General features: G+C 39.5%; 6 protein-coding genes and 2 long non-coding RNA genes across 11 annotated transcripts in view; 4 read left to right on the top strand and 4 right to left on the bottom strand.

The window, feature by feature from the left end:
* Positions 1 to 4,522: 4,522 nt before the first annotated feature.
* LOC145695421 (uncharacterized) lies at positions 4,523 to 5,160 on the top strand. Its single transcript, XR_014133722.1, has 3 exons — positions 4,523 to 4,808; positions 4,851 to 5,001; positions 5,050 to 5,160. It is a non-coding gene; the product is annotated as an uncharacterized LOC145695421 (long non-coding RNA).
* Positions 5,161 to 6,650: 1,490 nt separating this feature from the next.
* The window catches only part of LOC145695775 (outer dynein arm-docking complex subunit 4-like), a 46,249-nt gene continuing 27,875 nt past the window's right edge, over positions 6,651 to 25,024 (top strand). Inside the window, exons 1-3 of the mRNA XM_081772794.1 lie at positions 6,651 to 6,839; positions 6,885 to 7,148; positions 7,194 to 7,374. Coding sequence (XP_081628920.1) covers positions 6,957 to 7,148; positions 7,194 to 7,373 — 372 coding nt within the window. The 5' untranslated portion in view covers positions 6,651 to 6,839; positions 6,885 to 6,956 and the 3' untranslated portion in view covers position 7,374. The remainder of the gene's footprint in view (positions 6,840 to 6,884; positions 7,149 to 7,193; positions 7,375 to 25,024) is intronic.
* Positions 7,598 to 9,407, bottom strand: LOC145712051 (macrophage-capping protein-like). The gene is made up of 6 exons (XM_081789742.1): positions 9,052 to 9,407; positions 8,692 to 8,993; positions 8,415 to 8,645; positions 8,057 to 8,370; positions 7,781 to 8,016; positions 7,598 to 7,736 (listed from the first exon to the last, which is right to left on the bottom strand). The coding sequence occupies exons 1-6, from the start codon at positions 9,293 to 9,295 to the stop codon at positions 7,606 to 7,608; spliced, it is 1,458 nt and encodes a 485-aa protein (XP_081645868.1). The 5' UTR covers positions 9,296 to 9,407; the 3' UTR covers positions 7,598 to 7,605.
* On the bottom strand, positions 9,507 to 13,393 carry LOC145703296 (solute carrier family 2, facilitated glucose transporter member 5-like). 2 transcript variants are annotated; one of them, XM_081780639.1, is made up of 10 exons: positions 13,259 to 13,393; positions 12,092 to 12,115; positions 11,932 to 11,990; positions 11,487 to 11,826; positions 11,293 to 11,440; positions 10,986 to 11,251; positions 10,664 to 10,927; positions 10,547 to 10,620; positions 10,291 to 10,463; positions 9,507 to 10,246 (listed from the first exon to the last, which is right to left on the bottom strand). In XM_081780639.1, exons 1-10 carry the CDS (start codon positions 13,376 to 13,378, stop codon positions 10,041 to 10,043), a joined length of 1,674 nt encoding a protein of 557 aa, XP_081636765.1. In that variant the 5' UTR covers positions 13,379 to 13,393; the 3' UTR covers positions 9,507 to 10,040. The 2 variants fall into 2 exon arrangements, with proteins under 2 accessions (XP_081636765.1, XP_081636773.1); XM_081780647.1 differs by lacking the exon at positions 13,259 to 13,393 and adding an exon at positions 13,083 to 13,109.
* Positions 13,898 to 16,929, top strand: LOC145695843 (uncharacterized). The gene is made up of 3 exons (XM_081772881.1): positions 13,898 to 16,115; positions 16,441 to 16,547; positions 16,610 to 16,929. The coding sequence occupies exons 1-3, from the start codon at positions 15,977 to 15,979 to the stop codon at positions 16,838 to 16,840; spliced, it is 477 nt and encodes a 158-aa protein (XP_081629007.1). The 5' UTR covers positions 13,898 to 15,976; the 3' UTR covers positions 16,841 to 16,929.
* Positions 17,537 to 18,037, top strand: LOC145711285 (uncharacterized). Its single transcript, XR_014135149.1, has 4 exons — positions 17,537 to 17,582; positions 17,624 to 17,722; positions 17,772 to 17,789; positions 17,865 to 18,037. It is a non-coding gene; the product is annotated as an uncharacterized LOC145711285 (long non-coding RNA).
* On the bottom strand, positions 18,098 to 19,547 carry LOC145695709 (dynein axonemal assembly factor 4-like). Its single transcript, XM_081772712.1, has 4 exons — positions 19,153 to 19,547; positions 18,825 to 19,112; positions 18,517 to 18,783; positions 18,098 to 18,471 (listed from the first exon to the last, which is right to left on the bottom strand). Exons 1-4 carry the CDS (start codon positions 19,518 to 19,520, stop codon positions 18,153 to 18,155), a joined length of 1,242 nt encoding a protein of 413 aa, XP_081628838.1. The 5' UTR covers positions 19,521 to 19,547; the 3' UTR covers positions 18,098 to 18,152.
* On the bottom strand, positions 19,646 to 23,854 carry LOC145695708 (septin-2A-like). 3 transcript variants are annotated; one of them, XM_081772709.1, is made up of 10 exons: positions 23,738 to 23,854; positions 23,585 to 23,692; positions 22,710 to 22,743; positions 21,082 to 21,279; positions 20,777 to 21,037; positions 20,481 to 20,612; positions 20,360 to 20,440; positions 20,170 to 20,315; positions 20,022 to 20,125; positions 19,646 to 19,971 (listed from the first exon to the last, which is right to left on the bottom strand). In XM_081772709.1, exons 1-10 carry the CDS (start codon positions 23,815 to 23,817, stop codon positions 19,835 to 19,837), a joined length of 1,281 nt encoding a protein of 426 aa, XP_081628835.1. In that variant the 5' UTR covers positions 23,818 to 23,854; the 3' UTR covers positions 19,646 to 19,834. The 3 variants fall into 3 exon arrangements, with proteins under 3 accessions (XP_081628835.1, XP_081628836.1, XP_081628837.1); XM_081772710.1 differs by lacking the exons at positions 22,710 to 22,743; positions 23,585 to 23,692; positions 23,738 to 23,854 and adding an exon at positions 21,432 to 21,503 and having other exon boundaries at positions 19,648 to 19,971; XM_081772711.1 differs by lacking the exons at positions 22,710 to 22,743; positions 23,585 to 23,692; positions 23,738 to 23,854 and adding an exon at positions 21,798 to 21,848 and having other exon boundaries at positions 19,649 to 19,971.

The following is a 25,024-nucleotide window of genomic DNA, read 5'->3' as shown; positions in this document are numbered from 1 at the left end:
CTCACAAATGTTTGCCAAGTTGGCTTCAAGAAATGTACCTTGACTCATGATATGAACTACTGTGCTCATCTTCTTCATGACTGCATTGGAACAAAAACCTTTACTCAACCAGCTGAAGTCACTATTCCAGAGAAGCCGAAAGAAACGCCACTCGAATTCACGGAAAAAGAAAATGAAATAAATGCATTTCGATGCAAGAAGCGCAAATTTTATGCTATGGTTTCCTCATTTTCATAAATGATTCTTAGATTTAAGGGTATCAACAACGATTGAATAAAAGTCTTTCTTATGATTCAACCAATTAATATCTTTTCATTCAGCTTGTAAAGACACTCTACCAGGGTCAAAAATTGGCTAAAAATCGTTGTTGACGCCCTTAACCCGTGAACAGTGGCGTGCAGGTTTAACCTGCACGCGTGAAAACATATAGCCAATCACTAATCCGGATCCATAATTTCACTCAATCACAAACAGGCAGAAGCGTAGGCGAAATCGACCACCCTAGTAATAGGTTAACCAGAGAAAAGATCAGTTTATTTGTCGCAATCTTTGCTCTCAATCTCTGTTTTTGAAATCCACAAGAATCAAGTCTTTTAATCCCTGCGAAATAATCTGTTTTCAATTGACAAGATCTTTTGATTTTGCTGGAGAAATTTGTCCATTTGAGAAAGATTGTTTGAAAGGATGTCCATGCCAATTTTACCAATGCGAGAAAATAGAAAATGAACAAACTATGGTCCCTGTCTGGGACTTGGATAATGCCCAGTTCGCGAAAGGAAAGTTTTCTTGATTCAAAATTTGGAAAATGAAAAAGTATTTAGATCGGAGAATTGAGGATATCGGGTTAATAGCAAAAAGACGAGAAGATCGCCATGTTCCATTTAAGAAAATACCGCTGATTTTTTTTAGTTTTCAAAGTAACACGTCGAGTACGGATTTAATCGAAACAGATGTACAAGAGACACTGTTCCCTTATGAATGATTTATGAATGATAAAAATAATTTAACCCATTGCCGAGCGGTAGGCGTAGATATGCCTTCACCGCCAATAAGTCTGCCATATTTTGAGCCTCGGGGCGTGTCGTAGCAGCGAAACTGCTACGCGCTCGGCAACGGGTTAAATTTCAAATAAAGTTCATAAATCCATACAGGGGGGAATGGAAGGTGAGTCGGCCACCCAGACCAGATTTTTAAAAATGATAACAGCTGGAACGTTCTCTCAGCACAACGCGGCTTATCAATCATCGCCCAGGGGAGCAAGTGACTGTAATCAGCAGAGGAAATCGGTACGGTGCAGGGCAAAAGGGCCGCATTCGCAAATAAAAATCTGTTTTCAATGGCCCCTCCTTTCTCTAATCCGTCGTACTAAGAGATAATAATTGTAGTTGCTGCCTTTTACAGTCGATGTTCTTCTTCTCCTCCGGTCTTGTATAGTAGCACATCAGGGCAACGAGCTCATAGCGCAAATTTTTGGGCTGTAGGGCGGCCACGGTACAAATTTGTACCGCCGCTACAATTTTGTACCGCCGGTAGAAGCCAAAAATAAAATCCGAGCTAGAATTGAAGGAAACTCCGTAGTAGTTTAGATAAGGTGGAGTGCCAAAACAGTTGTACTGTTCTCAAAACAAAATCTATAGAACTTCCTTCGTTCTTTCAAATCGCCGTTTACCCAACTTAGGGAAACCCCAACTCATCGGCTCAACTTGAAACAAGCGTTGCGTCGAGTCGGGCCAAGGAAGAGCCCGTGCAGGAGTTTACACCTGGCGGTGGGCACTGTCCTCCTCCATCAGCGCGACTCAGCGCCTTCCTCGACCGAGAGAGCGCGGCCCATCAGATTTCCGGTATTTCAATAAGTGAAAATCTTCGGATCTAATCAGAATGGGTATCATTAAAAGGAAATTTCAAGCAACATACAGGTTGGAACACTCAGACCAATAATCCCGGCAGGAAAACGATTGGCTAGAAAGGTTTTTGTTTTTAGAAATGATTTATGAAATATTTTAAATAATTTAGCAATATTCTCAAAATCTGCTCTCAGTTTGCTGACTTGGAAACAGATCTCATCGAAAAATTTCCAAATTCGAAGTCAGTGTTCTCTTTGGCCAATGCAGATCTATATCACTCAGCAGGTAGCATTTGGCATTGTCGGTCTTTGAAGCTCCGAGCTGCTCATGCAGCTGTTATCATTTTTAAAAATCAGGTCTGGGTGGCCGACTCACCTTCCGATACCTCCCATACAGTCTATTGGCGCAACATTTTTGGATGGGGAGCACTATTTAGTCGATGCTAAAGGAAATTTGTTGAGAATCAAAGAAGCTGGTGCATCGCTCATCTTCATTTCTAATCGAATCAGAAGGTGCACATAATAAAAAAATAACTTTATTAATATTTTGAGAAGAATCGGATTTTTTGTATTTCATTTCGGCGCTTCCATCGGAACTCATCAAATTGAGATCAGGCACAAAGAAAAAGACACCAAAATTTTCCCAATGGTGGTTATTTGAAAATGGTCAAAAAACTTTTACTCTTTGAGAAACAATAACTTTATATAAATGAATGAGTTTGACCGTTCGAAGCTCTCCAACAGCACGGTCAGACAAGTGCTACTATTACGCTCCAAATTACAATTTAAACCGCTTCGAAGAGGCTCAAGGCTACATTGCTAGCAACCATATTAACGCAAAGCTGTCTTCGATCAGCTACAAAGGAGTCTTTTATCTTATGAGTGTCAAGATCGGCGATCATTACATCAAGCTGTCAACTGCAGTCGCTCTAAATAGAATTCGTAAAAGCGAAGAAATGGAGAAAGGATGGAAAAAGAACGAGTTTGGGCTGCCATCGGAGTTCAGGGATTTGGATCCAGTTCATATTATTCCTTTGAAAAGGGTTGAAATTTTTGCATTTGTGAATTTTTTTACCGAGGAAGATATAAACAAATTAACTTCAGTTCTCTCTTTTACCCTAGAAAGATCGATTTAGGCCGGCTTTTCTTTATTCTAGTAACAAGAAGCATCGTCCTTTCAAATACGCAGTATTCGTTGATGATGGAGGTCGAGGCAGGAAGATTTATAATTCTTGGCAGCGAATGGATTGGAACTCTTGTCGAATACGAAGAAAAGACCCCATGTGTTTCTGGATTATTTGCCCCGCTTGATCTGCACTACACTGATCAAACCGGAACAAATAACGATGAGTGTGAGTATTTTGGTAATGGAATCATCAATAACGAGAAATTCTTTATTCAAAACTACGTTTATGATGCGACATTTGAGATTGAATTTGATTTTGGAAAGGATTTTTGCATATTTATCGAATAAAGTATTCAAAGAGAGCTTAGAATCCTTAAAACCAGCTAACATTGAGATTGAATTTGTCCAACAAAAAGCTGTTAAAAAGATGCACGTGACTAGCAATCCCTATTTCGCATTCCATGACGATGTCTTTCCAGCTTTTTTCTCGACAAATGCTGTTTTTCAGCCGAAATTTCCTGAATCCGCAAGCTCGCTTTTCGGAGCATATCGAAAAACAATAGTTCCAGATGTCATTTATCATCAGAACAAGCCGAAGCCATTTACTGCACTTGCTCAGTTTAAGCATATTTCGACTTTTAAATGGAAGATTCAAGCTCAAACAAAAGCCGATCGTCCAACTTTAGGCTTTCAGTTAAAAGTTTGTTATATAAATTATATAAATTTCTTAAGATTCGTAATTTTTTAAGGCAAAAGAGGGCTTAGATAAAGAAACCAAAGTGCTAGAATTCCAGTTCTTTAATAGACAAGTATTTTTCGACTTTGGAACTTACAAAAATGGATCCTTTTGGATTGACTCAATGAAATACTTCGACGAAAGATTAAACTTTAAAGGGCCAATATTTCATTGGACGAAGTTGGACATAGAGATTCATGCAGGAGATACCAGAATTCCGACTTTTAAATTATTCAAGAATAATGCCCAGATTGCATCAATAGAAATGGCTCATTTTCCACAGGAGGAAAGCCAATTTATCAGGCTTTTCAAACAAGATCGTGAAACAGAAATCAAAAACTTTATTTATTCTTCCGGGACAAAGAAGCAAATTAATGTTTTGATAGCTGCTGATAATCATATTGCTGTTACGGTTGCTTATAACTACAGAAATTACGCACTTCTCGATGATGGATCCGTTAGCAAAAAAATATTCATAAGATATCCACCTGATGAGACGGGAAAAGGAAATCTTGATATATTCATTTTTTCATAAAAACGTTTAATTTTTCTTTTTTACCAATTTTCATATAAAACGAACATATCAAGAAGACAACTTGTCGTCGACCCTGTAAACTTCATTTACTATCAGAAAAATGCGATTGTTAAAGGTCATCTTTATATATTCGGAGGATATTATCCCAAGTACACACAAAGAGTAATAAAAATTAAATTGAAAAAAATTAAAAAAAAAAGATTGCTAAGCTAGATGGATGCCAATTCAGAGTACTCTCAATCAAATTGATAGGGTTTTATGCTTTTGGTTCCCAAACTGCTCTAGCTGTAAAAGAAGGAAACGAAGGTTAGAAAGTTTACCGACTGAATATTAAATTCGTAGCTCTAATTTGCAATGATTATAACTCAAAAGCAGAGAAGTGCGACAGATTCGATGGATCAAAAACTTGGCGCGAGACTTTTGATTTACGCACACCTCACTACTATGGCGATTTAGCTTTTTATAAAAATCGCCCGACTATCGTTGGTGGCGAATTTAAAGATTATGGACAAAAAACAGTTGAAACACTTACTGAAGATGGCTGGATAGAACTTTCATCACATCCAAGGTAAAGTTGCAAATTATAATTTGAGCCAATATCATGATTGAGACGAATTAAATATTTCACCTCGATTGGACTACCTTCAGGCGATTTATTGACGGTCGGAGGAATGTTTGATGGTCTCCAAGGTGGCGCCGACTCAGGTGATATTTGGCAACTGAGGAACAACAAGTGGAATTTAATAGGCCAGCTTTCCGGGGTAAGAATGAAGTCTGCTTAACCTTACCAATTGACTTGTATTTTCAAGGTTATTGAAAGACATGCGAGTTTATTATTTGATAACACAATATTCGTTTTTCCTGGAAAAATTAGATGGTCTAAAGGCGACAGAAAAACTTCAGTTTTCAGAATTATACTAGGTCACGGTCAGTGTGTTTCTGAGATTTTTAAGCGTTTCTTTTAATTATTATGTTTTGAATCAAAAATTTTGATATTAAGGGGGGGGGGAGTCGGCGAGAATTTTTCAGGGGTGATCGTTTCACTTATATCTAGGGTCGGCATCGACCACCCTTTTTCAGTGTCGGGTCGGGTCGGACCACTTTGAAATGGCCAAAATCATGGTCGGGTCGGGTCGAGTCGGCCTTTTGGTCGGCTCGGTGGTCGGTTTTTTAAACCAATGAGAATGATGGAAAAGCTTCGAAATCGAATCATTGGGGGTATGAAACTTTCGATTTTATAAATGTCCTAGATTTTACATTATTTTGTCGCTTGTGACATTGAAATAAGAAGAACTTGTCGAATAAAAGAAGTGAATTTATATCGGAGAACATTACCGAGAATGAGCTAAAACCGACCACTGACCCGACAAAAACACGACCATCGACCGACCAACGACAAATCTCAATGTAGGGTCGGGTAGGTACCGACCATTGCCCGACCAAAACCCGACAATAGCGATTTGGTCGAGTGTCGGCGCCGACCCTAGCTTATACACATAGTCTGCATATGAGCCTAAAATCGTTCGATAAAAATGAGATTTAGGGGGTGAAATTAAGAAAATTGTAAAAAAATGACCATTTTTGGTGCATTTTTGCGAAAATGGCACTACTTTGACGGGATTGTTAACCGACTTTTTCCGGTGAAAGTTTTTCAACTTCTCGCCGATAGATTTTTTCAACCCTTTAGGAGCGGGGGCTATACCCTTTAAGGGGGTGGTGGTCGAGAATTGGGTTCATTCAAACCAAGATTGAGCAAAAACCGCCTCAGATACTAGAATTTTCTTTTAGTTTTTCAAAAGATAAAGGTTAAGCGGATGTGGTCGCGTGAAGTTTTTAAAAAAAATTCTTGAAAAATTTTGCGAAAATATTGCTCAAAGTACCCCCAAAAAGTGAAATTTGCGGATTTTTGCTTCGCCCTGTGAATGTTTCGGCCGAAATAATCGGTTTTAACTTGGGGGAAGCCTTATTTTTCGTTAATACTGACTTATTTAACCATTATCTATCCATTCGAAAAGAAAGAATTGCTCGACTAAAGGAATTATTGGAAGTTTATGAAAATCTAGGTCGATTTCTCGACCACCACCCCCTTAAAGGGGCGCGCGCAAGGATCCTACTCTACCCTTAAGCGACCTATTGACAGATAAAGATGGAAATTTTGTTTCGAGCGATATTATTTTTGACCAAGAGGAATCTGCTGTAAATCCTATTGCATTCATTTCTTCTTATGAATACTGTAACAAATAATTTATTCTAAAAAAGCATATAAAAGAAGCAATGGCAATTGCTATTTTCGTGAAAACATTTAGATCCCTGATTCATCTCTAGAATGCCTGTTTTCGAAAGCCGAAAAAATAAAAAATCTTCAGTTTAGAAGAAATCATGAAAGGAGGTACACCTTTTTGTCATTTTTGCATTGATTTTACCTGAAGACTAAGGCGCTGTTGAACTCGAGCGGCCACCAAAAGCTCTGATCGCTGAGGGCGACAAGCTGTTCATCAACGGAAAGCTTGAGCAAGCGCTTCAACTGTATAACGAAGTTCTCGAACGAGATCCAACTGATCATGCCGGCCTTGTCGCACGCTCAAGATGTTACACACAGGTACAACTCAAACAAGAAAGCTCCTTACTATGCTATACTGTTTAGCTCGGAGAGCTAGAACTAGCCGTTGCCGATGCAGATAAAGTTTTGGCGAAAGATAAACTGAGTCAGGAAGCAATGTACCGAAAAGCAGAGGCTCTCTTCCAGCTGGGCCGATACGAACACGCTCTTGTCTTTTACCACCGAGGTCACATGCTCAGGCCAGAAGTCGACCACTTCCGAATCGGAATTCAAAAAGCGCAAGAAGCAGTTCTTGGACATCTCGGAATGAACAATTTGAAAATCGTCTCCAAAACTGGTTTTGAAACGGTAACTTTTTACAATCCTATTTAAACCTTATCAATCAACCTTTAGGATCGCAAATTTTTGAAGCAAATTTTGAAAACGGAGCCAAAGAACGCAGTGGGAAGCGTCTCAGCCGAAGTGCGCCGCATCGCTCAATTGGGACTCGACTATCTCGACAAAACGACAGAAGCTTGTATGGAAGTTCAAATGAAATCGCGCAAAAACGAAAAGAAAAAGTATTCGCTGTAAACTCACTCGTTGAAAACTCCTACCCTGTAAATACATCAACCCTTTTTATAAACAAAAACGAACAATTAAAAGCTCCAAAGAAAACAACTTTTTTCTAAGAGTTTTTAAGTCTTTTCATTATTTCAATTCACTGTACTCGGAATATCATAATGATTTTGGCAAGTTTCTGACACTCAAATGACTCGTTTTTCTTTATTTTTTTCAGTAAAATTTAAAGAAATATATAATGTTACTAGCAGCTGCAGTGTCTTTGAGTCAGTAATTTCATCTGTTCGGCCATATCGAGCAAAACCTGATGCGGATCAACGAAGCAGTTGTTGTCCCATTCCGGAAAATAGGCTTTGAAATCATCAGATTCTTCCTCTAAAAAATCATTTTATCTATTTTTCCGAAAACCTTTTCAAAACCTTGGTTTTCGAAGACAATTGGAGTTTCAATCGATCTTCCTCGAGGATCAGTTTCCAAGAACTTCTTCGCAAATCCTTCAGACGACGACTTTTCAGCATCAGATGCGTCTTTTCCATTCCAGATAAAGACTTTATCAAAGCAGTCCAAGATGCAAACTTCTTTTGGCAGAAGATCGGTTTGTTCAAGAGAGCCGAGAATTTCCTCAACTCGAAGTTCTCCATCAGCATCGGAGACGCTAGAATTCTTTGCATTTCTTTAGAAAGCTGATTTTTTACCAGAATAGTTTTGGAGGTCGAAGATTGAAATACTTTAATCCTGGCGACTCCTCAACATGCTGCCAGTCAGAAAAGTACTCTTTGAAATAAGTCGACTCTCCTCCTTCAGGCAAGATCTCAATCGCAGTCGATGCTGGGTATCCTTTTTGGGAGATAAATTCTTCAGCTTGTTGCAGGGCCTTCTTTCGCTCTTCAGAGTCGGCATCTTTTCCTTTCCAGACAAAGATCTTGTTCGCAGCAGCAGCGTCAATCAGGAAGCAATCGCCGGACTCGAGGCTGGATTGGGAAAGAGGAGCAGTGCCTTTCTCGCTGACCTGGAAGAATTGGTGAGAACACTTTTGGAAAATCCGACTCCTACCTGCATAGATCCACTAGCGTTGGAAACATGAAAGAGTGTAGCTGGGCTTCGATGAAGCTCGATTGGCGTCACATTATCACAAGTCGCTTCTGCGATGTTATCAGGTCGATCACCGAGAACTTCGAGCATTGCTTCAGGGATGGCATCCTTGTCATCGACGTCATCGACGATTCGGACCTTGACACGGCCAGATTTCTCAGCAGCAGCGATTTTATTTGCAAGTCGACAAGCCTGAAAATTGTCTGAAGTAGTTTTTGTTGGTAAAAAAAGATCAAACCTTGATTCGCTCGAAGGGATTGGAGTCCCGTCCGTTCCACTGAAAAATGCGCGACTGATGCTCAAGAATGAAAATATCTCCATGATTGAACGAGTCCCACGAGACAGCAACTTCCGTCGCATTAATCTTCTTGCTACCCTTGACATGAAGCAGTCGAGGTTTGGACTCATCTTCGACGTGATTGAAACCGGAAGCCACGCCTCCCCAGAGGTACTGGATGCCGTTGGGAAAGTAGGAAAGGAACTTTGACGACTCGCATTTTTCAACTTCTCGATGTTGAATTGGAATGTCTCCAAGAAGCTTTCAGAGGGTCTATTTCAATTTTGTCTCAAAGAAAAAATAATTTTCAACCTTTTTCCTCGTCTAACTGGGCGGTCAAAGCCGCTGCAGCTCCTTTTTCATCCTGAGAAGAATCCTTTCCGAGCCAAAAATGAATATTCATCGACTTATAATCCCCCTCGACAATCGTATCCATCACAATATAAGAGTCTCCAACGTAAAACTGCCCATAATACTCTTTCGGAACAGCCACGGGTTTGAAGTTTTCAACCCGCCAGATCTGCAGACCGGTCTCGGTCCCGACATTTTCGCCAAAGGAGTCCATTTTGAGGGGAATTTCTCTATCTCTTTGAATCAAAATAGACAAGGATTTAACAACAGAGGCTGAGGGATTTTTCTGCTAAGCCGCACTTGTACTTTATCGCGACCCTGTGTCAAATCTATTCTTGAGCATATACTGACTTTTGCTCTGATACTTGACTTTGCAACGATACCCTTTTTTCAGTGGTCAACACATAATAAAACACCTCTTTTATATTATATAATGTATTCATAGAATAAGCGCTACAGAATTCTGAATTGCCAAAAACAGAACAGAAGAGAGCCACACTAATTTTTTCATTACCAAAATTGTTCAAAAGCCGCGCGTCTTTTTTCTCCGCCGCGGAAAAAATAACAATAACACACACAGGAAGATACTACAGTCAAAAATACAATCATGGACATTCAATTTAACTCTGGCGGGGTTAGGAAGAACACAGTGGTTAAGGTTTTGATTCGGCAAAGGTTTGATATAAATAGGTTAATATATCTTCGTAACTAATCGAGTTTAGTAGTAAGAGTAAAGAGTGGCTACTTTTTGTGTAACGAGTGATAAGCAAAGGCAACGAAAAAAATTGACATTATTTGGCAAAGATAGATTTGGAAGAGAGTCCTTGTTGTTTCTCAAGGAGTGGATTAATTATTCCTCGCGATTGTCGGCAAGTTTCATTTCTTCGTCGGAGATTTCAACGCCGTTCAATTTCGCAAAGTACTCTTGAATTTCTTCGAAGCTCTTTCCTTTCGTTTCTTTATTCTGGCTTTTGATACTGCAAAAATTCGATCAGTTGTTGAAATCTTAAAGCCATTCCTGGAGTGATCTTCAAGCAATACAAGAACGCAAAGAGCGAAACGAGAGCAAAGAAGATGAAGACGTAAGGTCCAAGTTTTGCCTCAGCAATCGGGAAAAACTTTCCAACGATGAAGGTACACACCCAGCAGATGACGCAACCCATACCTTACCAATTCGTTAAACCCCTTGAAAAAAGGTGGAAAACTTACTGGCTCCGGCAGCCCGAGCAGATTGCTTGAAGAACTCAGTGGCCCAGATCCATGGGACAGGTCCGGGTCCGATCGCGAAGCCGACGATGTAGCCCATGACGCAGAGAATAGAAACGTAGGAGACCCAAGTGCCGACATGAAGGCTTTTCAAAGCGACAGCGAGGAGAACACAGCTAGATTTTTAAATGAATAAGGGGCTATTGATAGATATTTTTCCATAAATATATTTGTCGATATATGTCGATAATTAGCTTACAAGACGACCATGATTCCATAACCATAAACCATGAGCGATCTTCGACCAGCTTTCTCCATCAAAGACATAGAAACCTAGCCATTTAGTGAATCAAAGAATACATGAAAATCGACTTACAAAAGTCATGGCGACATTGAGCGCTCCAATAAGCACAGAAATCTTGGTCGAAGTTTCGTTAGTGAAACCAGCGGATTCAAAGATCTTGTTAGTGTAGAAAAAGACAGCGTTGATTCCTGACATTTGCTGGCAAATCATCATGGCGGCGATGGAAATCAATTGCCAACGGACGTCTTTGGCGGTGAAAAGAGTGCCGATGGACATGTTTTCTTCGCTGAGCGATTTTTCATGCTCGGCTTTCATTTCGTCCAATTCCTCTTCGACCTAAAATTTTTATTGAAAATTGATCTGAAAAGGTTCTCTTCGTTGATTTCGAACTTACATCTTCAGTTCCTCGGACTTTTCTGAGAACTCTTGAAGCTTCTTCAGCATCATTTCTTTCCAAATACAAGTATCGAGGAGATTCGTAAGAGAGGCCAATGAGAGCGATCCAGAGAATAGCTGGCACGGCGGTCAAAGCCATGTAAATTCCCCAGTTTTGTCGCATCCAAGAAGAAAGAGCAATGATCTGTGCGACGAGGATGCCGATCGTGATGAGCAACTGGTTCAAGACTCCGATCCAGCCTCGGTCTTCCTTCGGGCTCATTTCTGAATTAGTCCTGGTCTCTAAAACTGATGGGAAGGCTTACCAATGATGTACATGGGGCAGATGCCAGTTGCGAGGCCGGAAAAGAGACCGATAAGAATTCGAGCGACGACCAAGCAAATATGACTGTTGTAGTGCTTTGCTCCGACGAAAAGAACTGATGCTCCGAGAGAAATGATCATGTTCACCAACTAGAATGATCGATAAAAAATGACGCTCTTTGATAATTCTTCAAACCTGTCCCTTCTTTCTTCCGAATTGCGAGACAACTGGTTTCACAGAAAAGGAACCAACAATTCCTCCAACAGTGAAAAGAGCAACAGCATAACTGTACTGATCTTCTCTTGTATCACTAAGTTGTCGATCTTCCTCGTTGACGAACTGACTCTTGCAGGCGATTTCTTCCGCGCAAGCTTTGCAATCTGCGACGGAAGAAATGTTCGGGCAGGTGGCGACGGGATCGGCAGAAAGAGCTCCTTCTTCGTCGAGTTGATAAACGCCCTTGCCGCCTTGGAATTCACCGTAGAGATTGTCCTTGATGTTTTCAGCTGGGCCGTTTACCGAAGAAATGTTGTAGCTTTACCAAGGTTTTTCATCTTTGAAATCATCCGAGAAAATAGCCGGGAGCTGCCAATTTCCTGGCCAATCTCCTTCGAGAGGTTAAGACTGTTGAAAACCTTGCCCATATTGAAAACTACCCGCGATAACGCATAATAAAACACTGATGTAGAAGGTGGTCTTTTACCGATTGAAAATTTCGATCGCTCGCTCGGAGAATTTTTTTCTTTTTTAATTTTCTGAGTCTCTAAGCTTCAATCTCTTTATTTTTCAACCGGTTCCTTGTCTGTCCCCCCACTCATCGCCATCTAAAAGAAACAAAAGGTTAAAAAACGACAAGTACTAATTTGTAATTGAGAAAAAAGGAGCCTTTGGGAAATTGCCAGAAAATTACTCAGTCGTGAACACAATTGTGTTTTTCTCTTTTTTTTCAGACTTGGACAAAAGAAAGAAAATTTTTCTTCAAAATTTGAAAAAAGAAAATTTCAAAGTTTAGTAGTTTTTTCTTCTTATTATTACGTAATTATGTTCTAGAGGAAAAATGATTTAAAAAGAGGATGAGGAAAAGTCTCTCGGGGATTTGATTTATGATTGCAAAAAAATAATAATTTCGGGTGGTAGTAAAATAGAGAGAATTCGCCCTGGGCCAGAGCTGCCAAAGTTTACCGACACTCCCACAAAGTGGATCACCAGCAACTTGCAGGTTTTATGCCACGTTGATAATGGTTTTCGGCGAAGATGGTTTTTGGTTTGTCAAAAGTGGTTTCAATCTTAGTTTTTTTTTTCTCTACAATAAAATATAATTAAATTTATAATTTTAATTTAAAAACAATTTTATTAAATAAATAAATAATTAATTTAATTAATAATTAATAAATTTTTTTGAAATAGATTTTTAATTTTTCATAAATAAATAAAATGATTTTTTTTAATTATTTTAATAATTATTTTAATTAATTAATTTTATATTTTCACTCTTCTATTTGACAATTTAATTGTCAAAATTCATCCCTTCATTATAAATATATTCTTCTGAAAACAAATCTCTTTTATCTCCAAATTAACAAAATCTCATAATTTGTACAAATTTAGTACTCCCGGAAGAGTAACTGGTTGGTCCAAGCGCCCAGGGCTCGCTTACCGCGGCAACATTGTTAGGAGGCAAGACGAGGCAAAAATTCTGACGAATTTGTGTTTTTAACTTTTTTAACTTTCTTTTCAAAGTTTATTTATTGAACTTTTCCAAATTTTCATGAAAAAAAATTATTCAAATACCTTTTTCTTCATTTTATTAATTGAAATTCAGGGTCTTTTTGAAATTCCATTTCTCTGTTTTTTCCAAAAACGGCGGTTTATTTTGTATTTTTTGGATCATTTTCCCTCTTTTGCCAGTCAATCTTGCCAATCAATGTTTGAAAAAAGCCGCAATCAATAATTTCAATTTCACTCACCTTCGAATTTTGAGGAATTCGGAATTTGAAGCAAAAAGAAGGGATTTGAGTTTCGAGGAGGTTCAAAATTATGCTGAGCTCTGAGGTCGACACTGAGGATGATTTCGACGCAATGAGCATGTAACCCAAATTCTAGCGCCTAGTCGCGCAGAACTCAAATCAGAACATAAATCTTTTTCTTCTGGGTTTTGAAGAAAGAGAGAGATAAGCTACTGATCACGTGGCTTTTAAAAGCAGATTCTCCATTACCACATTTTCAGTTGACACTTTTATTAAAAATTATAAAGGAGCAGAGTTGCAAATTTGCTGAGCTGAGCCAGCTGAGCTGGCTGAGTGAGCTGAGCAGTCGCTCAGCTCAGCTCAGTGATTTTGGAAAATAGTCTGCTCTGCTCAGCTCAGCTCAATTATTTTCGAACATGATCTGTTCTGCTCAGCTCAGCTCAGACAATTATCACTTAGTTCAGCTCAGCTCAGCTCAATGATTTGAATCCAAGTCTACTACCAAAAAACAGTAGAAAACAGCTCAGCTCAATCAGCTCAGCTCTAATAAGGTTCCGCTCAGCTCAGCTCAACTACCTTAAACAAAATGTCTGCTCAGCTCAGCTCCGCTCAATGACCTCCGAAATAGGCCAGCTCAGCTCAGAGAAATTTTTACTCAGGTCAGCTCAGCAAAATAAATCAAAATTTGCAACTAAGTAAAGCGAGTTGGCTAAATAAGTGGATACCGTAATGAAAACAACTAAGTCCTAATAAAAAACGGCTATCATAACCAGGCTGTGCGTCCTAGAATCCTACAATCTACGGAAGGAATTAATTGCTGCAAGTAATTTCCGGGATGAGACACCCTTAAGATGGCGGAAGACGACACTCACTTATTGAAGACTAATTTGGGTGTAGGAAGTTCCTACAAGGACACACACACATCCTAGGTTTCAAATCAACGCAATAAATAGTGATCGTCTTAGTGACAATTAATTACGGTCGTTAGAAGAATTTGGTCATGGAATAAAAGTAACTATCAATGAAACAATAAATTATTCTTCTTTCTACCGTATATGATATACGGTATATCAATTATTCCATTATTATTTGTAAACAAACTCTCTTTTTTAATTATTATTTCTTACCTATTTAATCTACTTCTCTGTTCAATAGATGAAGCTTTTCTCACAACAAAATCAACAATGAAAAAGTCAAAATGGATAATGATAAGACTGGAGGTATTCTGAGAGCTCCCAATAGCTACATTCAGAATGTAACATTCTGATCCTGAGAAACGAGGATTTTCCCTGAAACGAAGAATTAATGACGGTTCAGATCTGACGTGAAGAAAAATGCAAATGATTAGGATCGACCATCGTAAAAAGCTGTTTTGACGCAAGGTGAAAGCTAGAACTTTGGGAAAGAATTTAGGTCATCGACTAATCATTGTCGATTGCTCATCATAAAAGTTCGTAATTTGTCTTGGTGAGCGCTTTCCAATAAATTTGATAATTCGTCATAAACCACGATCAGCCTCTTTTTCTCTCGCTCGAGCGCCGATTTTTACGAGATAAGGTACCACGCTCGATTGGAATGATCAATTTTCAGAATAAGCACTTGATTTGATTTCGATGCCAACGAAAATGCGCGTTACGAGCAAGATCTACACTTTTGGCTCGATTTTCTTGTGTCTTTTTCTAGTTGCCACAGTCGTGTCGAATTTTAAAAGCAGTGAAACAACAAGAGACAGAAGCAAACGAGATATCAAATCGAAGAAGATAGTCGCCAACGATTTTATTCCAGAAGCATTTTTCAGAGAAAGACAACACTCGGGCAAAACAACGACTCCTAGTTTTTCTGAAGACACCCTACTTCATAGCTTTAAATGCCCAGAGACGGAGAATGATCTTGTTCTTGTGACGACGAATGCGAGGAATCCACAGTATAGGGAGAGTTGTTTACTTTGCGCCCTGGGGTCAAGAATGAAATTCAGTTTCTGTACCTTTTTTCAAAAATTCCGCAAATTTTTCGCGGACTAGGCCAATAAATCAAGAGATAATCAAGCCATAAAAATGAGTTTTTATGTTGTTCTTGAATCCTCAGGGTTGATATTGAAGTTCATTTTTCTATCAGACTCTCATTAATGCATGATAATACTCTATGAATCCACAAAGGATCTTAAAAAGTATTCAATCATAATCAATTATGATAAACAGCTTTTCATACATTACTTTTATCACTACGCAAGACTCTTGCTAGTTTAGTAGAGTAGAACATGGCTGTCGATTTCGAGTCCTTTGGTTTTACCCGGGATTTTTTCCCGGGGAACCCACAGATTTTTCAACAAGTTACTCCTGCGGAGAGTCTTTTTACGGGAGTAGAAGTCGAAACTGAATTCTCTTTCGATGAATAGTTTCAATCAAGTCATTTAATCGGAGTGCTCGTAATTAAATCGGACTAAGTGAAATAAGCCTTGACAAGGTCGACTTTCAAAATTCGACCATCAATGATGCTGTATCTTTGAATAACTCTATCAGAAAACTCCACCGTCGATTTTATTCCAAATACCCCGTCGAGGTCCGCTTTCTCATCGGCTTTACCGAAGACCCTCTTCCAACCGACTTCGACGATTACGTCATCGGCAGCTACAACGAAACGTACGAGAACCTCTACCTCAAGACTGGTTCCGCATTTGAATTCGTCAGCAAATGCGGCCTTTCAAAACAAAAAGTGACGATGGTCGACGACGACACGATCTTCTACGCTGGCGACAAGATGCCAGATGAAGACATTGTCTGCGGCTACCGGCTGAATTCGATGACAGAAAAAATGACCACCGGTAAGTGGGCGCTTACCGAGCAGCAATGGCCGTCAGGTACGGTTTTGAGAAGCGCGAACTCATAAAAAAAGAACTCATAAAGATTTATCTAATTCTTCTTCTCGACTCATAAAGTTGATTTCAATTACAAAATACCTACATAACTACCTAGTTCTAAGGTGGACTTTCCTCGGGGTTGGCGTCCGGAACCGACAAAAATTTTGACGCAAATTTTGCGTGGGCGGCTTCTCGGCTTCTGATTGGCCGGTAAGCCCAGTTCAGGCTTCTGATTGGCCGAAAATTTCCGAAATTTGTCGGGATTTTTGTCGTTTCCTGACACAAACTCGAAGAAGTTCTTGAGCTCTCTAAAACCAAAACAAAGGCGTCTATTTCCCTGGATATTGCGGCGGCGCTTGTAAAACGCTGTCGGCTGAGACGATGAAGAACATCTACTCTGTTTCCATCCGCTATTCGAACAATAATGTCACAGTAAGTTTCCGGTCGTATTTTAGAGCGGGCGATTTAACGGCTTCGTAATTTCGACCTTTCAGTTCGAAGACTTGATGTACACCGGAATCTTCCGCGTCATGGCAGGACTGCCAACGCCGTTGCACGCACCTGAGCTTTGTCGACACTACAACGGGAACTATATCAACCTCAACTGGGGAATGCATCTTTACTTGAAAGAAAACGGCTTGGAAGACTTTTCAGAAGAAGAAAGTCGGAGATATCCGCTCTCAGAAAACTCAAAAATGATAACAGCCGGAAAAACAAGATTATGACTTTCCGAAAAAGTCATTTCCTTCTGTCTTTTTTTCTGTACTGTACAGAATTTTTATCAAAAATTAATTACAGTCAATTTTTAAGTGGTTATTTTTTTGACATTTTTGTCCCCTTTATTTATAAAAAGAACCCCCAAAAACCCCTAAAATCGAAAAACGTCCGAGAATTTCCTGTCCAAAATGACTGTATAAGAAAAGATTTTGAATATTTGCCATGACCATCTTACATTACAGTATTTGCGAGCACAAACTGTACAAATAAAATAAAATATAAAATTAATCAAATTTAATCAAAGAGGATAAATCTCATTAAAAACTTGATCTTTTGCCAAGATGACGACAATATCAAAGAAATGGCGCATATTAAAAGTGATAAAAATAGACTACTAGTACCAAATTTAGAAAAAAAAAGAACGTTTGCTCAACATCGTCGTCATTTTCTCGCCCTTTTCTTTCCAAAAGAAAAGTCATAATTTGCCTATCTAAGCAGGTTTTTCCGCATTTTTGGTTACAGAAATCACGATTCTCGTAGACCTCACCCAGCAGGGTCGCCAGCAGCCTGCTGGCAGCAGGTAATCGCAGTTTGGTAAAAACTCTTAAAATCGACTTTTTGCGGTCTAAGGTGAAACGCTTTCTCTAGAAAAACTTGTTGTCCAAAAATTTTCAACCCATGCTTTAATCAGTTGCTTTAAAATTCTTAAAATTTGCTGAAATTATGTCGGCGGCGGAAGTCAGTGGCACGGTATCTTATTCTTAACCGTTCTATTTCACTAAGTTATGCAGGAAGCGAAAAACTGCGACAAGGGGCAGCCTGTCGTCGTAAACGTCCAACAAGTAATGAATGTTCAACAACCAGTTCGAGCGTGCAACCAGGTTCAGCAGGTATGTCAAGTTTGACAAGACCTGTTTAAATCAACGCCTTTTCTCCTAGCCTGCAAGCTTTCAAGAGGTTGGAGTTCAAAACTGTAGTTGCAAATAGCGAGTTCTCTCGCTTTGAAGAATTTAGCGCTGAACTCCTAACAAGGCAACATGTGCACAAAAAGTTAATACAATCTTTGTACTAATCTTTTTCTTGCTCGTGGGAAGTTTCATCCTCTTTGGCTTCGTCAAATTCTTCCGAGATGTCGTCATGGCTGACGCCAGTGACTGATATTTACCGTCCAAACTGTGTTTCATATAGAATAAACGTTTTCAAAAGATAAACCTTTTGAGATAAAGTTCTCTTTAGAATATTTTTTCTTTGATGTTCATGAAAATATATTGAAAGTAAAAAAATATAGTTTGGCAGATGTGTAAATTTCAATCAAAGAATCTAAAGCAGGTCAGTTTCCCACTCTTCTTTCCAGTCATCGCCTCCGTTGTTTTGAATAATATTTCGCAGATCGGTGCAGTATTGTTGGATCTCCTCGTCTTTTGGCTTGAGCTTTTCCGCTGCGACGAAATCCATCAACGCTTCGGTGTACATTTGCAAGCGGCGGAGTGCGGAGCCGCGAAGGATGTGGCACTTGACGCGCTCGTCTAAATTCGCAGGAACGGGTGGTTGGTACATTTCAAAGGCGCGTGCTGCATCTTCAGCGGCGCGCACTGCGTTTTGCATTCCGAGGTTTGCTTCAGAGCGTAACAGATAAATGCTAAAAGGAAGCTTTATTTTCAAGGGATCTTTTCAAGCTTCTTACCTTGGTTTTCTTGGAAACATCTTGCTAGCAATGGTGAGCGCATTAACAGCTGACTGAAAGTCTCCATTTTTGACCATCTTCGCCGCCTTGCCCTCCAAATATCCATCTTCTTTGTCTTGCTCTGTGAGATCTCCATTTGCGTATTCGACGCGTTTTCTAGCAGCGGCTTGTTTCTGCAGCCAGGCGTCTTCTTCGGGCTTGTTCGACTCGCGAAGAGGCGTTGGGAAGGAGCGCTCGGTGAAAGCGACCGTGATTTTTCCTCGCTGCCTAAAAATAAGGCTAACAATAAGCTCAAATTTAGGGTCTACCTCGGTGGGGGCATTTTCGATCTGCGAATTGAAACTGTCGGCTCTTTTTTGACATCTGAAAATTCGATTTCTGAATTCGACTTTTTCTTCTTTTCTCCACTATTCTCGTCTTTTTTCGCCTGTTGTTTTTCTGCTTCTGCTTTTTTGGCTTGAGCTTCTTGCATGAATTTTTCATTTTTGATTTTTTGCGAGATCAGGTCGAGTTCGAATTGCTTGATTTGGTTTCGCTCGGTTCTTTTTACTTCTTCCGCGGCGAGTTGATTGTGGACGGAGGAGTCTTTATCGGCTCTAGAATCCGGAATGAGGCCAGAAAAGCTGTTGATCTTACCTGAATTTGATCCTTCTTGCTTCTCCCTTGGCTTCGATATCTTTTCTCTCCTGCTCAAGAAGCTCTATGTACATTTCCGTCAGTTCCTTGCCCGATTTCTTCTTCGTCAAATCTTCCCATGGGATCTTATCCACCTTCGCCAGATTGAATTCTATTTTCTGGTGATGCAGTTTCATCGTCGATTCCTCTTCATTGATTCCCCGGAAAAGAGCGATTCGGAAGAGATGCGTTTGACTCATTACTGAGATCATCTTCTCTCCAACCTTGACTTCCGCCTTGGAGGTCACGTGCCCAACGGGGAGGTTGACATTCACGATCACGAAGTTGTCATTTTGCTCCCAGGTGAAATCATTTATCAGAATCGGCATCTTTTTCTCAAAGAAATGAGCTTTTTAGTGATAATTTTTTCATGCCAAATTCTACAATTGTAGAATTTCTAATGAAAGGAAAGATTTTTTTCTTTGTGATTTTATACTTTATTATTTTTGTTCTTTACACTGTCTGTTTTTGTAGAGCGCAGGCTGTGATGATGAAAAAAGGGTTGAAAATGGTCAAAGAAAAGAGTCAACTCGAACACGCTCGGCTGTGAGGTTAGTAGAAGATTGGTGACATGCCCTTATTATTTAATTTCGAACACAGGAAGAATATTGATAAGAGGGTGAGTGAGTGCGTGAATTTGGGATTATAGCTGGTGAGTTTGTTGACCGTCGTTTTGCATCTGCAACTGTTTCTGCATCTGGGCGAGCATGGCTTGCATTCGCGCCAGCTCGGCTTCTTTTTCCCGGAGTTTTGCGTCAGTGTTGCCAGATGCTTGTTTTCCTGAAAGAAAGGATTGGTATGAAAGAACCAGCAAAATAAAGGGAAAATACCTGGTTTGACTGGTTCGACAACATTCTCGGGGTCGAGTCGAGTAGCTCGGTAATTTTCATAATGCAGATCGTGTGTCACTTCTTGGAGATCTTGCATGTGCGAGCTGAAGCGAAGATAAGGGAAATGAAATTGAAAGGAGGGACTTACATGAGCATAGTTCGGAGCTTGAGATAATCGCAGTGCTCGTCGTTTTCGAGTTCGACGACGCCCCAAGGGTACATCCGTCCGCGCACTTTTCGTCCCTTCACTTCGATAGTTGTCGTTGAGCCGACGACGGCGAAGGGAATCGATTGCTAGAAGTGGTATTGTAATCCTCGAAATTCATAGAAATTTCTACCTTTAGCACTCGAGTCTGTTCCTTGTAGTCTTCTTCTTCGTCGTCTTCTACGTCTGGAAGTTGGTAGATTTTGATATTGTGCTGAAAAGAGGGTTGAAAATGGTTTTAAGAAAATGTATACCTTGGCGATCTCGTCGAGAACGCGTTTCTTGAGCCTGTTGACTTCCTGTTTCGTCAATGTATCCGACTTGGCGATGACTGGCACGATGTTTACTCGGTTGTGAAGAGATTTCATGAATTCAATGTCCAGTGGCTAGGTAAAAAGGTTGATTCTAGCTGGTTTTAGCGGCTTTCTTGGGTTATCAGTTCAACAGAGACATCATGTCTTAATGACCTCTTTTGCAAGCCTTGGATAGGGCGAGAGAAAACGTCGTTATATCGCGACGTGTCTGCAGAAATAACTCTTGCTTTCTTTACCTTGAGGCCGTGTCCATAAGGCGAGATAAAGTAGAAGCAGCAGTGGACTCGATTATCGGAAATGTTTCTTCTGTTGAGTCCGCTTTCGTCGTGCAGATATCGCTCGAACTGCGCATCGATGTATTCGAGAATTGGATCGTAGCATTTTGAAGAGTTGATCGCGTCGCCAAAGCCGGGAGTATCGACGACGGTGAGTCGGAGTCGCACGCCGCGCTCTTCGATTTCAACTGTCGAGGCTTCCATTGAGACTGTTTGTTTGATCTGGAAAAGGGCAGTTACAGTCATTCGACAGTCGGTCGTCTAACCTTAGCTTCGGCATCAGGAAGCTCTCGATCGGGGTAGAGATCTGTGAGGAAGAGAGAATTGATTAGCGTCGATTTTCCAAGACCCGATTCTCCAACGACCATCAAAGTAAACTCGAATCCCTTCTTCACCGATTTTCGGTGCACTTGATTTGGCAAGTTGGCGAAACCAATGAAGCCGCCAAGGGTTTCTCCCCCAACCTAAAAGCATATTTTAAAAAGAGAGATAGAGGAGAATAAAACTACGATTAGTACAATAGTGTTACGAATGCGAAAGCGTGCTTCTCTATGAAAATTAGTAAAAGATTTTTGTTTTGGTTAAATGTTTGTCTCTTGAATTGATCTGACTTTACCCCAGATCCAAGGCTCCCTCTAGTGGTCCGCCCTTTTCGGACATCTTTTCCGGACATTTTTTTATTGTGAACAAAAAAGCTATGAATTTATATTATTTTTTGCGGTTTTCTATTTTTTTGCTGCAAGAAAAATGTACCGCCGGATGATAATCCCCGACCTGGCCAAGGGGGACAGGAAGCAACAGTTGGCTTCGACCAACCGGTGATAAATTCTTATCGCACTTGTAGAATTAAATTCTTTATTTTCAGTCCCGATTCAGATGTTAATTGATTTTGACAAATCTGAAATTGATAAAATATATTTTTGAAAAATCGGTAGTTTCCGAATTTCAAGAGTCCTCGAAAACTGAGATGAAGTGTTCTTACAATTCTCGATCCCATAGAATACTTTGAACTGTCCATCTTTTTTTCCTCTTCTATTGATTTTTTTCTCTGTTATTTTTTGGACAAAAATAAGGATGCGCGCTTGGACGATGAGAGCTCTTTGGCATCTAGAGATTTTTTGACTCGAAAATTGACGAAAGTTTGAGACGAAAATAATTCTTTTAACTCAGGCGGGCAGACAACCCATTTTGTTGGTAAAATGATTAATAACACGCGTTTTGCCCTATTTTACCAAAAAATTGGCGTACGCGCTTGGATGGGTTAAAAATCACTTTGATAAGGGTACCTCTTCGTATTCTGTCAAATATCTCTGCGCAACCCAACCGGGAAGCTGGTCAAAATTCGCCTGTAACGACTTGATTTCATTCTCAAGTTCGTGGATATCCATTTTGGGCGATTGAAAGAGGGTTGATTTTAACTTTTCGATCGGGTGTGATTTTCAAACTGAGAATCGGCGTTTCTCAATCTCTAATTGGGAAAAGTAGCCTTTCGTGTTTTCTTTTTTTTAACTTCAGAAGATGACAGTAAATCGACGAGACAACATTTTGGTTAGTTTCTAATGATTCGAAAAATGAGAGCTACAGAAAGTAGGAAATATAAGACCACCCTGAAAATGACGATTCTACTAGAAAGGGAGGCCTTATAAAGCTAACTGGAAGTAGCTCTAGAGCAATTTTCGAAAAATGAGAACTAAGATTGTTAAAAAGGGTCTTACGGCTGAATTCAAGGATGGCAAAAGAGGAGTACCCTTGTTCTTGGCAAGGATGCGCGGCTCCAGGCCGCGAAATGTTATCTTCAATTGTTATGATAAAAATTCTTGCGTGAGAGCGAAATTATGTGTCAGAAATTGTGTTTAAAATCTGACATTTACAGATCATTACAGTAAGAACTCACCTTTGTCTGTTCGTCTTCCCCACGACGAGCCATTCTGAAACAACTCGTTGTTAGAAAATCAGATTAAGGTTACCCCAAGCGATATTTTTTCCGAAAGAAAAAGATTGGTTAAAAATTAACAGAAACCTTCAACTTTTTTCCTGGAAAAAAACTCCTGAGGGAGCACCCTTAATTAATTTTTAAAAAGAGATAAATTGATTCAAAGTAAATCAAAATCGAATTTTAAGTTTTCTTCTGAAGAAAGTTATTCCTCTTTGTTTTCTCATTTTTTCGTTTTCGAAAATATTTTCTCTCTGGCGTCATAAATAAAACAAAAAAGGTCAGCTAAATAAATCCGCCGTTTTTTTATCTTTCTCCGGCTTTGGTGTTTGGCGAGTGAATACGAGCAACAAAAAAATGATTCATCGATTTTCTTTATTCGTCAGTTTTTCAGCTTTTTTCGGCCTCTTTTTTTTGCCTTTTTCAAAAGTAAAAATTCGGCAAACAGAAAACGAAAAATGACGCAAACTTCAGATGAGATATTATCTGAACGAAGTTTTTGACCTTCAAACAATTTGAAGGCTACCCCCTTAAGAAATGTTCCAACTTCTAATTCTACTTTCAAGGAAGTAGTCATCAAGTATCTTTATTTACAAGTGGACTTTTCTTGCGGATTAAACATAGTGACACCCTTATTTTCCCCTTTTTTATGGGGAATAAGGGACTCACTTCGTTATTACTGAAAAAGAAATCCGCTTGCAAATCAAGATACTTATTGACTACCCACTTAAAAGTAAAATGAAGTCCTTACTTTGCTTAAAATTTCAATTAAGGGGATAGAATTCAAATTTTTTGAAGTTCAAGAATCTCACCACAATAAAAATCATGTGACTTACTTTTTCTCTGGCGTTTCTAAAACTGGATCTAACCCTCTTGTCGATCCCTTCCGTCTCAATTCTTCTAGCGGTCGTTGAAATTTCAAGTCTAGTTGAGTTTCAGTAGCTCTTGAAAGCTCAATTTCATATCTCGACGATTGATGGAACACTCACGTGACGCTGTGGAACTCTAACGAATCCGGCTCTTCTTTCGGGTCCAGAGTCGGAATAAAATCCGGCGCTGGTGGCGACATTTCTCCGTTTTTTTGAATGGCGAAAATCAGAACAACCGTTTTTTTCTCGCTGATCGAATCTCGATTTTGACTTCTTTTTCATAACAAAAAACAGCTGCGCGACTTTCAAAAACAACCGATTTTTTATTATAAAAATTTATTCACTGAAAAACTGAAAAAAGTAACAAGTAAAAAAAGAGGGTCATCAAACGAGTCGGACAAATTGAAACATTCTGTCGGAGTGAGGACGGCCATAGTTGAGCGATTTTCCTAGGTATCCATCAAGTGTGTTCATATCGTTCGATTTCAGTTTCTTAACTTTGCTTAGACTCGCCCTTATTCGCAAATGTACCTCTAAGTTCTTCAAAAAGTCATTTCTCTTCGCGATAATTTCCTCAATTGCACTTTTTTTCTTCATCATTTTCATCTGCTGATTTCGATTCTCCTCCATGTCTCCAGTGACTTCAGTCTTCTTCATTTCCGTTTCTTGGGCAGCAAAAAGGGCGAAAAAAAGAGTGAACAGAACTTTTGAGATTCTCATTTTTCTTTGGACTTATTTTGTCTTATTGTCGTTTTTATCTTGTTTAATCGAATTTGGTTGGCGTCTGTTAGCGCCTTCTGGTTTTATAGGGAGATAAATTTATTCACAGGCACTCGAGCTAAGTGTCTTGAAAACGAAGAAAAACAGTATGAAAGTCCCTAATGGGTAGTATACTCTTTTGCTTGTCCATTACTATAACATCAAGGTTTCCAGAACTGTTCGAATGATGATGATGATGCTCTTTGCTAGCGCCATAACAGGCTGCTAGATGCAGCATGTCACATGCTTCGGCGAAGGAGACATAGAAGAAAGTCTTGTTTATATCCTTAAATTTTTAATCGTCAATTTCAGATAAATATATCCATGTTTTTGATAAGACAAGTGTCCAAAAGTTCATGCCAAATGTTGGAGAACTTTCTTAGGAGACGCTATCTACTGAGATTTCTCAAGAAACACGACGACTATAAATAATAATCAAAGGTCTTTATTTCAAGACAAAAAAAGAGTCAATAATTGATTCTGGAAGAAAGCAAAATATACAACAAGAATTGAAGGTACACGTCAAAGAATATATGACAGACTGTAAAATACTGTATTTTTAGATAGAGCATATTATCAGATGTCGTAGTAAGCGGCCAAAGTACTCAATGATGAAAATGCTTGTGTTTGCCTCTAGAATCTACAGTG

This window comes from Oikopleura dioica, chromosome 1 (genome assembly GCF_907165135.1).
Source record: "Oikopleura dioica chromosome 1, OKI2018_I68_1.0, whole genome shotgun sequence".
NCBI classification, from domain to species: Eukaryota; Metazoa; Chordata; class Appendicularia; order Copelata; family Oikopleuridae; genus Oikopleura; species Oikopleura dioica.
Note: the sequence above shows the minus strand (reverse complement) of the source record. Positions and strands in the feature narration are given on the sequence as shown.

What these genes read in the sequence shown, in the direction of transcription:
- LOC145712051 (XM_081789742.1), bottom strand. Translation starts at nt 9,295, where the DNA reads ATGGACTCCTTTGGCGAAAATGTCGGGACCGAGACCGGTCTGCAGATC. An exon ending in TTTGACCGCCCAGTTAGACG is followed by an intron (nt 8,994 to 9,051) that starts AGGAAAAAGGTT and finishes AGACCCTCTGAA; the next exon opens with AGCTTCTTGGAGACATTCCA. An exon ending in CGACCTCCAAAACTATTCTG is followed by an intron (nt 8,017 to 8,056) that starts GTAAAAAATCAG and finishes AAAGAATTCTAG; the next exon opens with CGTCTCCGATGCTGATGGAG.
- LOC145703296 (XM_081780639.1), bottom strand. Translation starts at nt 13,378, where the DNA reads ATGCTCATTGCGTCGAAATCATCCTCAGTGTCGACCTCAGAGCTCAGC. An exon ending in TATGGAATCATGGTCGTCTT is followed by an intron (nt 10,464 to 10,546) that starts GTAAGCTAATTA and finishes TTAAAAATCTAG; the next exon opens with CTGTGTTCTCCTCGCTGTCG. An exon ending in TGCTCGGGCTGCCGGAGCCA is followed by an intron (nt 10,247 to 10,290) that starts GTAAGTTTTCCA and finishes CGAATTGGTAAG; the next exon opens with GTATGGGTTGCGTCATCTGC.
- LOC145695843 (XM_081772881.1), top strand. Translation starts at nt 15,977, where the DNA reads ATGGTCGACGACGACACGATCTTCTACGCTGGCGACAAGATGCCAGAT. An exon ending in CGAGCAGCAATGGCCGTCAG is followed by an intron (nt 16,116 to 16,440) that starts GTACGGTTTTGA and finishes ACCAAAACAAAG; the next exon opens with GCGTCTATTTCCCTGGATAT. An exon ending in ATTCGAACAATAATGTCACA is followed by an intron (nt 16,548 to 16,609) that starts GTAAGTTTCCGG and finishes TCGACCTTTCAG; the next exon opens with TTCGAAGACTTGATGTACAC.
- LOC145695709 (XM_081772712.1), bottom strand. Translation starts at nt 19,520, where the DNA reads ATGCCGATTCTGATAAATGATTTCACCTGGGAGCAAAATGACAACTTC. An exon ending in GCAAGAAGGATCAAATTCAG is followed by an intron (nt 19,113 to 19,152) that starts GTAAGATCAACA and finishes TCCGGATTCTAG; the next exon opens with AGCCGATAAAGACTCCTCCG. An exon ending in ATGTTTCCAAGAAAACCAAG is followed by an intron (nt 18,472 to 18,516) that starts GTAAGAAGCTTG and finishes GCTTCCTTTTAG; the next exon opens with CATTTATCTGTTACGCTCTG.
- LOC145695708 (XM_081772709.1), bottom strand. Translation starts at nt 23,817, where the DNA reads ATGTCGCCACCAGCGCCGGATTTTATTCCGACTCTGGACCCGAAAGAA. An exon ending in GGGAAGACGAACAGACAAAG is followed by an intron (nt 21,280 to 22,709) that starts GTGAGTTCTTAC and finishes ATATGCTTTTAG; the next exon opens with GTTGGGGGAGAAACCCTTGG. An exon ending in AAGCTCCGAACTATGCTCAT is followed by an intron (nt 20,126 to 20,169) that starts GTAAGTCCCTCC and finishes TCTTCGCTTCAG; the next exon opens with CTCGCACATGCAAGATCTCC.